This window comes from Erpetoichthys calabaricus, chromosome 3, assembly GCF_900747795.2.
Source record: "Erpetoichthys calabaricus chromosome 3, fErpCal1.3, whole genome shotgun sequence".
Lineage (NCBI taxonomy): Eukaryota > Metazoa > Chordata > Cladistia > Polypteriformes > Polypteridae > Erpetoichthys > Erpetoichthys calabaricus.
This window is the reverse complement of record NC_041396.2, coordinates 150603801-150618619: the sequence shown is the minus strand read 5'-3', so window position 1 is coordinate 150618619 and position 14819 is coordinate 150603801. Positions and strand designations below refer to the sequence as shown.

Genomic DNA, 14819 nt, shown 5'->3' with positions numbered 1-14819 from the left:
AACATAGTGTCAAAACGGCCATTATATTAACACGATGTTTCACAATTTTCCACCCACTCATTCATGCATTCCAAACCTGCTTAATCTAATTCAAGGTTGAATCAGAGAAGCCTATCCTTATCGTATCAGTAACAAGAAGCAATCCTGGGTGTTCCACCATTGCACCACACGACATGCACATGCACACACCAACTCAATTATATGGGACCAATAGTTACAGAGAAATGTTTAAAGACTCAACTTTGACTAACATAATCTCATTTTTAAGTGAAGATAATTAAGAACACACAAATTAAAAAAAAATATTTAAAATGAAATAGAGTTTTTCACATCTTTAACAATCTTTGTGAAAACTGGGTTTTAAGGATAATGTCTTAGGTAAACAGATCAGAATTACTAATTAAAAATATTTATACCTATGCATGTACTGTATATATAATTTATTTAATTACATTTTAATTTATAAATAGAAATGCAATATATTGTTGGTTGGAACAGTTGAAAGTGAATAAACTACTGACCTTTCTCTGCCTTCTTTTCTTGTTTTAGCAACTTGATTAATTTCAAGTGCAGTCAGTTTTTTTGCTACTCGGTACTGCCAAGTGTAAAAAGCTTCCTTGGATGCTGCAATCACATGGGTCTTAGTGATTGTAACAAACTGTGGATCTACGAGAAACACAAACAATTTCATAAAAGATTTCTTCAATGAGGTTTGACAAATCTTGCCCATCTCACACTTTCCATTAAAAAAAACATGTTTTTGATACTGCTAACTTATGAGTCTATTACAAAAATTCAACAAAAAATATATTTCAGTGTACAGAGTATAGTAAAATAATATTCCAGTTGCAACTAATCTATAGTATTTACCATATTTTATTCAATTTTAATTATTGAAAGCACTATGAATGGAGCAGTTAAAAATATGACATTTATAATATAATTAGCAGCAAAAACATTCAAAAAGATATTTTACGCATTTCTACTACAAAGTAATATAAAGTAGTCTATAATTAATATATAAGCATTTAAGCAATTTAAAATATTTTTTTTCACCCTGCAATATATGAAACCAGGACACAAAGTCTTTTTTTCACACTGGGTCATTGAGATTTACATGTCCTGCATCAAAGAAAATGGCATGGCACACTGAAAAGGAATTTTGCAAGAACTCTATGAAACAGAATGATGTTCTGTCTTTGGTAATATTTGCTCAAATTTTATGAAAGGTGCAGTTGTTAAAAGAGTAGTCAATGAGACAAACAGAAGTACAGACTACAAGCATTCCTAAATGTAACTATTTGCCTTTTTATGATGGCAAAAGTATTTAATATTGAATGATGGTTTTCCTGCAATGACGCATGTTATACTGCAACCACTAGGTCTACAGAATAGCACAGTGCAAACTTAAAAGCTCAATTTATCAAGAATTTCTAGTACTACATAAGCAATACCATTGCATCCTGAAATAGTTTATATAGCTAGTATCCTGCAGTATTCAATTACATAATATGCTGTTGGATCATCTGGAAAAAGTAGATAGTTAAGGTGTTTACCAATATCAACATATTTTGAGTCCAGAGGTGTCCCAATAGAATTGCAAAGGACAAGTACATACTGTAGACAAAACAAAAGACAGTATAAAGTAATGAATATTCCAATTATTTCTTACTGGTGTAATTTCATACATTATTAGATAAATGCTTGATTAAATAAAAAAACAAAAGTAGCAATTTTATTACTGTAGAGGACATTAATTTAGACCGACAGTTGTAGCATATTAAACTCTGCTAGTAAATTATAAAATGTCATAAATGTTGCAATTGAAAGATAGGCTATTAAAGTTTATATTAAGTAGCTTCATTATTCATTAAGCTTTTGCTTGAATTATGTATTTAGTCATGTTTAATAGTTGTTTCCTGAAATAACTAGTAAACGAATTCAACCAATTACAAATTATATAACCAATTTTATATATATATAATGTTGAGTCATAAATTAAATAGTGTGGGACAATGGAATAGTGGTTTGCACTGCTGCTAACAGATCCAGAAGACTTGGTTCAAATCTAGACCCAGCAAAGTCTAGGGGAAGTTTGCATTGCATTTTTATGTTTTTTTTCTGGATAATCAGTTTCCTCCCACATTTGAAAGATACATATAACAGGCTGACTGGTGAGAAATCCTGGTGTGGAAAGTTTGCAGAGACTTACCTAAGAATAGCTGAAGCTGTCATAGCTGCCAAAGGAGCTTTTGCAAAATACTGAATTAAGGTTTAAATGCTTATATGGATGAGAGATTTCAGTTTTTGATTTTTAATATATTTGTAAATCAATCTAAAAATATGTTTTAATTTTGTAATTATGGATTATTGAGTGTAGACTGATGGGCAAAAACGGCAAATTTATCCATTTAAAATTTAATCTAAAATACAATAAAGTGTACAGAAAGTGAAGGGGGTCTGAATCCATGGTAAATACAGTATCTTAAGACTGTAAATCAATCACTGTTCAGACCAAAAACACAAGATAATCTCACTAAAGTCATTCTTCACATTTTGTACATAAAGTATGTCATGTATTATGAGAAGAAAGACAACATTGATGCCCAATTAAGATTATTCATTAACAAAAAAGCAGCTCAAAAAGTTTTTCATTACATTTCAATAAAAGTCAATATAAAGTGAGGCAGAAGACTTTAACAGCTATACAAGAAATCCTCCCAGAACACCATGCACAGAGATCATTTCACAAAATGTATTTGTCTCAACACAAAAAATACAATGAAACACTAGACGCTAAGAACAGCACAACTATTTACTTAAATATACATTACCGTTCCACCCACAGACTCCACCTCAGTATCTTCCTTGGGGAGCAATATATAAATAAGTACATATGTTAACCATTACAGTCTTTACATTAGAAGAACATACAAGTAGTCAGTGTATTTTCATATAAAATTAATACTGCTTGCTTTGTATACAACATAATAAACTAATTATTTATGAAAGCAAAAAATAAATTAAATTTACTGTGTATTGCATTTTATTAGATTTTATGGCATTGTAATATACATTACCATTAACTAAAATGAGCTACTAGTACATTATAAGTCTTTTGAGAAAAATGTGCTCTGTTATATGTGTAAACAGAAGAGTAGTCTTCAAAGTATATCTAAAATTGTATTTAATGTTTTGGGTTTGTTTGGCCTTATCTCCAGGCTAGGGACTTAATTGTGTGTATATATATATATATATATATATATATCCATCCATCCATCCATTTTCCAACCCGCTGAATCCAAACACAGGGTCACGGGGGTCTGCTGGAGCCAATCCCAGCCAACACAGGGCACAAGGCAGGAAACAATCCTGGGCAGGGTGCCAACCCACCGCAGTATATATATATATATATATATATATATATATATATATATATATATATATATATATATATATATATATATATATATATATATATATATATATATATACAGTGATCCCTCACTATATCGCGCTTCGCCTTTCGCGGCTTCACTCCATCGCGGATTTTATATGTAAGCATATTTAAATATATATCGCGGATTTTTCGCTGCTTCGCGGGTTTCTGCGGACAATAGGTCTTTTAATTTCTGGTACATGCTTCCTCAGTTGGTTTGCCCAGTTGATTTCATACAAGGGACGCTATTGGCAGATGGCTGAGAAGCTATCCAGCTTACTTTCTCTCTCTCTCTCTCTCTTGCGCTGACGTAGGGGGGTGTGAGCAGGGGGGCTGTGTGCAGCTGCTTCCTGAAGGACATGCTGCACGGAGCTTCGCATACTTAAAAGCTCAAAGGGCACGTATTGATTTTTTTTATCTGTCTCTCTCTATCTCTCTCTATCTCTCTTCCTGCTCCTGACAGAGGGGGTGTGAGCTGCCGCCTTCAACAGCTTTGTACCGGCGGTGCTTCGCATACTTAAAAGCAAACAGCCCTATTGATTTTTTTTTTGACTGCTTGCTTTGCACTCCTTTGAAAAGGAAGATATGTTTGCATTCTTTTAATTGTGAGACAGAACTGTCATCTCTGTCTTGTCATGGAGCACAGTTTAAACTTTTGAAAAAGAGACAGATGTTTGTTTGCAGTGTTTGAATAACGTTCCTGTCTCTCTACAACCTCCTGTGTTTCTGCGCAAATCTGTGACCCAAGCATGACATTCTAAAAATAACCATATAAACATATGGTTTCTACTTCGCGGATTTTCCTATTTCGCGGGTGGCTCTGGAACGCAACCCCCGCGATGGAGGAGGGATTACTGTATATATATATATATATAAAATATGATGAATGTGGGTCAGTAAAATGTAAACATTCAAATAAAGTATAGTTAGACCTTTGATTAAAATTTCAAAAGTGTAACTCAATGTGTACAAAATGAAAAGGAAATATTTTACTGACCACTTTAATAATAATGATAATGCATAAAAACCTACCTGTGGATGAGAATCATCTGCTTTGGTTGCCAGTATACAGAAGTCTCCATTTGTTGTTATGGACATAAGGCTGTTAACATATTTCACATATTTTTCATTGTTTTTGGTATCCCAAAACACTACACAGTACTCTGTGCGGTCAGGTCTAGTATATGCATACACAACTGTGTTTGAACAGTAACCCCACTACAAAGAAAAAAATAACCACAATAAATTATAACAACAGTAGAACAATAATAAACTTTAAGAAGTCTTAAAAAAACACACACACACACATACACATTTAAAAGGCCAGTTTGTATACACCAATTAACCTGACAAGCAACCATAAATTTGATCAAGAGTAATATTTGACAAAATTGACAAATTTATAGTCAAGGTCCTTAACTTTAATTCATGCTTAACATTTCAGTTCATTTACTGACAAGAAATTTGATGTCTCATCTGTCCTGCTTCTTCTGCTATCATGAAACGTTATACTAGGACAAAACAATACAGAATTATGATAATTGCAATAATAATTAAATAATTAAGATAAGTGTTAGCTACTGTTGACAAACAGAGGTTTTCCATATTTTAATTTTAACAATAAGCAGAAAAGCACATAGTATAGAATTTTGCATACAGAACTGGACCATTTAGTAAGGTCCCTTAGCAAAACCCATCAGTGAGCTTAATGCACTGCTGTGGTCTAACAAATGAAGACATTGATTTTTACTAGAAATTCATAAAAAAGATCTGACATTACACCAAAAAAAACATCTGCACTACAGGAACATTACTGGTTTAAGAGAATCTAAATTATTTAAAAAATATCATCATTAATTAAGGAGGCACAAGAATGATCTGAAAAAATCACATACAGTGGAACCTTGGTTTACGAACGTCTCGGACCACGTACAAATCAGGTTACGACCAAAAAGTTCGCCAAACTTTTGCATCTGTTCACGACCACACACGGTTCGTACGCACCGATGATTTCCGCACATGTTCAGTCTTGAGCAAGAGAGACAGCGCGAGAACCCGAGAGAGAGAAACAGCGAGTGTGAGAGAGAGAGAGAGGAGCAAGCGAGCCCAAGCAGGGGTGTTTTGGTCAACACTCAGTGGGGCAGAAGGAAGTGGTCGCTCCAGCTGAGCGATCAAGGAGCTGGAGTGATCAGAAGAAGTAAACATTTAGTTTACTATTACACTGTGCATTCTATGGTATAATTAACTATTTTTGTGCTTAAAAATCTTTAAAAAAATACATATTTACATACAGCTCATACGGTCCAGAATAGATTAATTGCATTTACATACAACCCTATGGGGGAAATTACTTTGGGTCACGACCAAATCGGGTTGCGACCAGAGTTTTGGAACGAATTACGGTCGTGACCTGAGGTTCCACTATATTAACAATCCATGAAACCTACAGTATGCTCATAGATAAATAGCAGACAAAAATACAATACTTCAAAGCACAAACAGCAAACTAATCCATCAGTACATTAAAAAATGAATGAAAACTGTACAGTTCATTGCAGATCCTGTGATTTTAACATGACTGATTATAAATGAGAGATTGTCATTTTGTACCAACCTTATAATCCGGTCTGATATTAGCAAAGTATATAAAAGAATCTACAGCAAGTCCAATTCTTAACCCTCCTCCTTCCCAAGATACTGCAGCCATCTGTTTACCAGGAACCTTCAAAGTTCGCAAATGCTAAAAAATATACAGAGACATAAAACTGTCTAAATAATTACAATTTTACTTTAGAAAGAAAATTAAAAAGATAAACTGATTAAGTAAGCATCAAAATAAAATCTTTAACATAAAGACACAATCAAGAATTATACACTGAACATGCTGAATAATTAGCATTTTTAGGGTTAAATAAAGCTAGAAATTAACTAGAAATTCAAGTGCACAGGTTGTGTTAGACTGCGGTGGGCTGGCGCCCTGCCTGGGGTTTGTTTCCTGCCTTGCGCCCTGTGTTGGCTGGGATTGGCTCCAACAGACCTCCGTGACCCTGTAGTTAGAATATAGCGGGTCGAATAATGGATGGATGGATGGAGGTTGTGTTAGATAGGTTTTCAATGATAAAAAGTTATAACCACTTTTATAATAATCAAATAAAATCTGTGGGAAAAGAATTTATTCAAAACATATGCGACTTTAACAAATTCATCACTTGACTCTTTTGAGTTACACAACCACAATTTTCAAGCTATGGCTATACAATACATAACCCACAAGTCAGTTCACTCTGTCCTACTGTGGATTCACACAGGTGTTTCACTCAGCTGCTTATCCAAGATCCCACCTATTCATAAAGGCAGAGGACAGTGGCTGAGTGTTTTCAGAAATCCTCATATTATTAAGTGGTATAAAGCTATGCCTTATACACATATATTGTTATCATAAAATCATAACTATAGTACCCTCCACTAATATTGGGGTTAGAAACTATGATCAGATGCCACCTACATAACCACAAGTTGTTTGGTAGGGTTACCAAGAAAAAGCCTCTGCAAACAACAAACTCAAGTGAATAAAGGTTGTCCAACATTGTTGGAGTTTTTAATTGGACAGAGTTCTTCTACATTTACATTTATTTATTTAGCTGACACCTATATCCAAAGTAACTTAAAATATTTGAAATACAAAGTTACATTTCTTTCATTTCTCCAGTTTGAGCACAGGCAGGTAAAGTAGAGTAAATGTAGTCACACAGTATCAGTAGCAGGATTAGAACCCAGATACTCAGGGTTTGAAGCTCAATGCCTTAACCACTGCACCATCCCGCCTGTCTATTCTATTGTCAGATGAGACAAAAATAGAGATTTTAAGCAACAAACTACACAGGGTATTCCATAACAGAGGAAATCATTCATATGCAGAAGAGTATCGTATCCCCACTGTGAAGCATAGTGGTGGATCTTTGATGTTGTGGGGCTGTTTATCTTCCAGAGGCCCTGGACAACTTGTTAGGATACATGGTATCATGGACTCTATCAAACATCAGCAGATTTTAGATCAAAACCTGACTGTCTCTGCCAGAAAGCTTACATTGGGCTTTACTTAAAATCTTTCAGCAAAACAATGATCCAAAGCACACCTCAAAATCAACCCAAAAATGGCTCAATGATAATAGAATCAAGGTTTTCCCATGATCACTCCAGTGCCTTGACCTAAACCCCATTGAAAACCTGTGACATGAACTGAGGAGGAGAGTCCACAAGATCCTCTGTACGGAGGAATGGTTTCAGACCTCTCATTTTTTTAAAGGGTTGTATTTTCTTTCAAATTATATAGTTCAATATGTTAAAGTCAACACAAAAGTTTCAAATGTGCACCTGGATACAGTATATTTAAATTGTGAGTGAGTCTTTCTTAAAAATTATGGGGAATTACTAAAAAAATAAATAAAACAAATCAGGGTATAAACATTACTAACGATTCCACATCATTTGAAGTTTATATGTTCTGTTCATACCTGAATGAGTTCGGTCTTACAGTTTATAGATATGCTTGGCGGTTTATTGGCATCTTTAAATTATGCCATTGTGGGTCAGTGCCTGCAGATGTTTACTTTTGCTCTGCTGTTAACTTGCATTCCAGTCAAATTCCCAGGCTTGTCTGATTTTGTGTGAACCCAAATGTTATGACAGTGACTAGATGGTTGTTAATTAAGAACACTAACAAAACTATTAGGTTCCATAAACCAGAAAAAAATATTTGCTCATACCTCACCCAAAGGTGTATAAAACTGCACAACATTGACATCTTTGTCTTGAGATACTACTTTCTGAGAACCTGCCACAGCCAGGACACTTCCACAGTGATTCCACTGAATGCTTACAACATTCATTCCGGTGTCAATCAGTACAGGATCTGTTTTTCAAGAAAGTAATTGAAAATTATAACAATAAACAAAATAATAAAAAAAACACTTTTAAACAATATTTAATTGAATTCAAAACAGTTTGCACATAACATACACTTTTTAGCTGTGAGACAATTATTTTTAAATTATAAACTATGAACTGTGTTTGACTAAAAACCTAATGAAGAACATCAAAACATTTTGTTACTTATTTTAACCATCTATGAATTACATACACCGAACCTTTCCAACAGAAAGTAAAGTAATGCATTCTTCAATGAAAATTCTTCAGCTTGGCCATATTTGCTTACAAAAAATAACTACATTACCTGCTAGAACAATTAGTTGATCACATTTTTTTGTTGTTTTTATTTGCCAATTGTAAGAACTGCCTTTGTATAAATCTGAGACTTTTAAATGGATGATTAAGAAAATGGATGGACAGATGAATGGTATATATTAATAGCATTTTTACTACATACAAAAAAAAACAACCAAATGGAATTTACAAATCAAAGTATGCAAGAAAACTCAGATCTTAGTGTGGCACCTCGGTCTCTGAAATGCAATTGTTTTTATGTAATTAACATTGTTGAAAATAGTGGGTTACTAAATGAATATGATGCTATAAGTTGAAAAACTATGTTGAATGCTATTAAACAAAACACTTAATTTTATTAGTACAGATTAGTTAGGTGCCAATATGTAGTAAATTTGGGGGTAGAGAAACATGACCAAGATCGAACCTTCTATTATATCACATTTAGTTGTGTAAACCCTCATTTGGAAAGGCACATCTAGCAGAATTTCAAATGCGTCTAATTCATTAAGCACTAATAAAGACAACATCAGTATATTATAGTGTGTATGTGTATGTGTGTGTGTGTGTGAGAGAGAGGTACATAAAGACCAATAAACTGGGTTAGAAACCCAAACCAAGAACTGCAAACAACAGAATTCTTTACTATTCAAACTTTCTTTTATAGATTTTGTGTTGTTTTTATTAAAATTTTGTTTACCCACTTTCATCATTCTCATGACGCATTATCTGACACCTTCCATTGTCAAAGCAGATAGCCAAGCAGGGGCAGTCAGGTTCAACATAACCTTCAGTTCCAGGGTACCAATGTATTCCTGCAATACTAACTGCCCCTGTCACATTTACCAAGCAGTTCAAAACCATTTTCACCTGTGAATGAAGAACAATTATTGCAAAGAAATGTAAATAACAAAATGTTTGAATTGTTCCAGTCTCAGTGCTTATTTATTTGTTCAGATACCAAAGTCTCAGACAAAAACTTACATTTATGTTCAGATAAGTGAGAATATAAAAATATTCATTAAATCCAGTATAGGAATATTTATTAAATCCAGTAACACATATTCATTTGTCCAATTAAACTAAAATAAAATGCTTCTACTAAAAGTATTTTTATACTGTTTTTTTATAATGAATTTTAAATCCTTGCAGAAATTTCTAACTAATTTTAGTAAATATTACAAAATTGTCTGTTATTAAACAACATAAATTTCTAACTTACAATGAAGTTGCCTTGATTATCATATATATGGATCTCGCCGTTAGCCATACCAAAAAGTAAAATTTTGCTGTCAGGTGACCATGCAACATGACATAACTGAAGCCCTTTCAGTTCTTTTCCCCAGATGCGATTACCTATTAAAAATTTTTGAAATATAGTGTTTAGAATGATTTACAATTAAATAAAAATCTTCAGATAAAAATTATTTCACAGGCCAACACAACAAAATTATACCTCAATATTATGAAAGGATTAAGATATATTTCATGAGATAGGCTATTTTTTCATAGACTAAATAACGTTATTTTTACTAAAAATTTATAAACCAATATAAGAAAACATAATTAAGACAAAAAAAAGTATATTCATTTATTTATGGAAAAGGCAACATTGGAATGATTTACCAAACTATGGGCAAGTAAAAAAAGCAAGACATAAAACCTAAAAATTCAACAGTTTACAATAGCAACATGTACCATCTACTGATCCAACAATAACAGCTCCATCTTCATAAACAATGCAAATCTTCTGTCCATCTGCATTCCAACTCATACTCCGAACAACCGATTTGTTTCTGTTGTTTATCATCTCCTCATACCAGGAACCTTAAATTATAATAAACCAAAATGCTGAATATGTTGTTTTGAGAAGCACAAAATGCAAATTTAGTTTGGACATTTAGATTTAAATTAACACAATATATGAGGGGGGAGTCAAGCTAAAGTTAGAAAGTGGGAATTATCAGAAAATGGAATGAACCTTAACAAGACGGATAATGTAATTTCTCAATGTAGCCTCCAACCTTCTCAATGCACTTGCGCCACCTACCTGAAAGTGCCTGGATTCTAGCAGAATAAAAGGTTTTGTCTTGTCCTCACAACCACTCGTGCACCCAAGTTATTGTCAAACATTACATGCTGAGGGTTGGTACAGTCATTAGTGCAAGTTACTGTGACTTGCTGGAGACCAATGTGAAGCCTGTTATTCGATCCAAGAAGCAGGGACTGCTGTCTCAAGGACTCCTTTTGCTGCAAGACAATGTCCGTTCACACACTGCTAAGAACACCAAGGCTTGTCTGGAGAAACTGAAGTTTGAGGTATTGCCACATCCTCTTTATCCGACACATTCGGCACTGTGTGATTTCCAACTTTTTGGACCTCTAAAAATACATTTGGGTGGTCGTCGATTCAAGACAGATGACGAAGTGAAGAAAGCATCAGTAGTTGTGAGCACAAGACAAAACCTTGTAGACAGCCACAGCCTATTCAGTGCAAAGCAGGAAAATATCCAGGATGGGTCTCTCATGGAGCACCACTACACCCTCATACTTGGCTAATTAGCCTGACTTGCATGCTTTTTGAATGTGGGAAAAGCTGTGGAAGTACCTTAAAAAACACCAAGGGGTCATGGAGAAAATGCAGAAATTTTTACCCAGACATACATGGACAACCGAACTCACTGAAACTATTTACAAACGGTGATGACTACTATTACATAATATAGTGAAAAAATAAAAGTAAGCTGTAAATTACTGTCTAGTACTCACAAACAGGTAATGGTCAAAAGGACAGGGACAGTAAATGGACCCTACTCTTATGGAGAAGATCTTTCAATCTATTTTCCCAAAGCAGCTTTATGGCAACTTGCCCTTTGGCAGGAATGCGGAGTACAGCATGGAAAATGGACATAGACTGAACTCCATACAGGCAGGGACTATGCCAGTACTAACTCTTATACAGCTGTTCTTCTCTATGTAGTGGTTTACAACTAATTGTGTACAAAATTTATTTTAAAAAGACCACTAATTTAATAAGCTTTGCAATATTAATAAAAACTGAAGAGACTAAATTTAAGATTGAAAAATAACATAAAACAAAACAAATCAAAAGCTTCTTTGCACATTTAATTTTCTTCAATAAATAAGAACATGATGCAAAGACCATTTTATTTATTTCATGACATTATGGATTTTAAGACCCTTGAAAATATGTGTAAGACTTAACAGTCCAGATGTACATGTCTTCCTAAAACAGGACCAAAACAAATTCCAGAAAGTAGTCCCTTGCACACTGTAAACTACACTAGTTTTACTGAACCGCATGTATGCTATGCATAACTTCTCATAGCACGCATGTGTAGAATTTTTCTCGGCTCAGTGGCAAAAATGTTATCAATACACACACATTATTTACACTAGTTGATTTCCTCAAGGAGTGCTGTGTCTTTTAAACCACAGCCAAAATCAACATTAAAACTGTGTTACCTTTGTAAAGCATCCACACAATGATCAGCCCATTTTGGTCACTAGTTGTCAGTTTCTGGTACTGTTCATTCCATGTCACCACCTGCACAGCACCTGAGAAAACAGGCAGAAGACAAGGCTGAAATCAGCATAACATGGAATGTGCACTTGGGGATGAAAATGCCTGTTTTAATAGCTTAAGAATAAATATACATAGCAATAAATACTCACCAAAAATTGAATAGTGATGCTTAATTTTAAAAGGCAAATGTAAAAAATTGAAATTAATTACAAGCATAATTTGCAATATGCTTTGTTTGCACTGTCTGCCATTATCGACATCCTACAAATTTCCATGTTTAATCAGCCATCCCCTTTTCAGGGTCATGGAGGTGCCAGTGCCTATGCCAATAGCACTTGACAGCAAGACTGAAACAAGTACTGAACAGGCATACTTAGCAATATACCACACTTGCTCACATTGGGCTAATTCAGATTTGAAAGTTTTTCTAACTTGCATATATTCGGGATATAGGAGGAAATCCTGAAATATCTGAATGTGCAAACTCCACACAAGACACCAAGCCAGGATTTGTGAGGCAGTAGTGCTAATTGACTTGCTGCTGTTCATTATCAACATATTTTTATAAAATGGTACCGGTCATTTATTAAATGACTTGCTCAGTTTTCATTACAATTTTTATTAAGATGTTTAACATAAATACTGTATATTTTGTTTCAGCTGAAAAACCTTGCCAAAGTCAGAAAGGACATGCAAATGGATTTACTAGAGACCGAACTCAGAAACAAAAACTAGTGCTGGGAGCAGGAGAAATTATGTGGTCACTAGTGCCAATAGATAGAAGCCCACCTGTGGCTAGTTGTGTATACAGCAGCAAAGGTTGTCTAGGAAAGGATTTTAAATGCAGCACCACAAATATATAAAGACCATAGTGTTGAACTAAGGAATAAGAGCAGTCAGTCCATAAGCCTGCAAAAGATGCTTACATGTTGAAATCAATTAAGGATTTAGGAGTGCAGCAGTAGTAGACATTTGACACACTGGTCCTTGACTCCCAGAAGCAGAAACACTTGGGAGATGGGGAGGCTCACATGCCACTGCATTCCCTAGAAACATCAAAACTCATAAAAGGAAAATCTAAGGAACTGTAGATTTGTTGTTTTCATGGTTGTGCCTTTTTAACTTTCCAATCTTCCTTTGTTAATTTCTGCTTTATTATTCTTGATTAAAGCATATTTACAAGTACAGGAAGCAAACAAAACAGTGTAAAAGATCTAGCATTTGTACTGCAGCAGTATCTCCCACCTGATATGGTAAAGCACTGGGCATATACTTAAAATGAACTTTCAGTTATATGTGAAACAAACATGACTTGCACTTTATCTGCTGTTTTCAATACTCTGAGAAGTGTTAATATTAATATACAAGTATGTATTGCACTTTTTCTCAACTGAAATAAATCACAATATAACCGCAAAATAAAAATAACAAAGATGTACATGATTTTTTTGCTTTTTAAGGTGTGTCAAAATGATAGACAAAACTAAAACACTTTGAGCTACATCCTTTGTATGAAAATGTGCTATATACAGTTAGGTCCTAAAATATTTGAACAGAGGTAACGTTTTTCTAATTTTGGTTCTGTACATTAACACAATGAATTTTAAATGAAACAACTCAGATGCAGTTGAAGTGCAGACTTTCAGCTTTAATTCAGTGGGGTGAATAAAACAATTGCATAAAAATGTTAGGCAACTAAAGCATTTTTTTAACACAATCCCTTCATTTCAGGGGCTCAAAAGTAATTGGACACTTGACTCAAAGGCTATTTCATGGGCAGGTGTGGGCAAGTCCGTCGTTATGTCATTATCAATTAAGCAGATAAAAGGCCTGGAGTTGATTTGAGGTGTGGTGCTTGCATGTGGAAGATTTTGCTGTGAACAGACAACATGCGGTCAAAGGAGCTCTCCATGCAGGTGAAAGAAGCCATCCTTAAGCTGCGAAAACAGAAAAAACCCATCCGAGAAATTGCTACAATATTACGAGTGGCAAAATCTACAGTTTGGTACATCCTGAGAAAGAAAGCAAGCACTGGTGAACTCAGCAATGCAAAAAGACCTGGACGTCCATGGAAGATAACAGTGGTGGATGATTGCAGAATCATTTCCATGGTAAAGAGAACCACCTTCACAACAGCCAACCAAGTGAACAACACTCTCCAGGGGGTAGGCGTATCGATATCCAAGTCTACCATAAAGAGAAGACTGCATTAAAGTAAATACAGAGGGTGCACTGCAAGGTGCAAGCCACTCATAAGCCTCAAGAATAGAAAGGCTAGATTGGACTTTGGTAAAGAACATCTAAAAAAGCCAGCACAGTTCTGGAAAAACATTCTTTGGACAGATGAAATCAAGATCAACCTCTACCAGAATGATGGCAAGAAAAAAGTATGGAGAAGGCGTGGAACAGCTCATTATCCAACGCATACCACATCATCTGTAAAACACGGTGGAGGCAGTGTGATGGCTTAGGCATGCATGGCTGCCAGTGACACTGGGACACTAGCGTTTATTGATGATGTGACACAGGACAGAAGCAGCCAAATTAATTCTGAGGTGTTCAAAGACATACTCTCTGTTCAAATCCAGCTAAATGCAGTCAAATTGATTG

The 14819-nt window shown here is 34.7% G+C and overlaps 1 protein-coding gene across 2 annotated transcripts in view; it reads right to left on the bottom strand.

The window, feature by feature from the left end:
* Positions 1-14819, bottom strand: part of wdr35 (WD repeat domain 35) — an 81681-nt gene that overhangs the window by 41690 nt on the left and 25172 nt on the right. The window contains exons 4-13 of one of the 2 annotated variants that reach the window (XM_028797409.2): positions 12149-12241; positions 10361-10489; positions 9885-10018; positions 9367-9532; positions 8206-8351; positions 6054-6179; positions 4472-4657; positions 2835-2867; positions 1557-1617; positions 522-666 (exon numbers count right to left, since the gene is read on the bottom strand). In XM_028797409.2, the coding sequence (XP_028653242.1) occupies positions 522-666; positions 1557-1617; positions 2835-2867; positions 4472-4657; positions 6054-6179; positions 8206-8351; positions 9367-9532; positions 9885-10018; positions 10361-10489; positions 12149-12241 (1219 nt within the window). The remainder of the gene's footprint in view (positions 1-521; positions 667-1556; positions 1618-2834; positions 2868-4471; positions 4658-6053; positions 6180-8205; positions 8352-9366; positions 9533-9884; positions 10019-10360; positions 10490-12148; positions 12242-14819) is intronic. The other variant, XM_028797410.2, reaches the window with a different exon arrangement.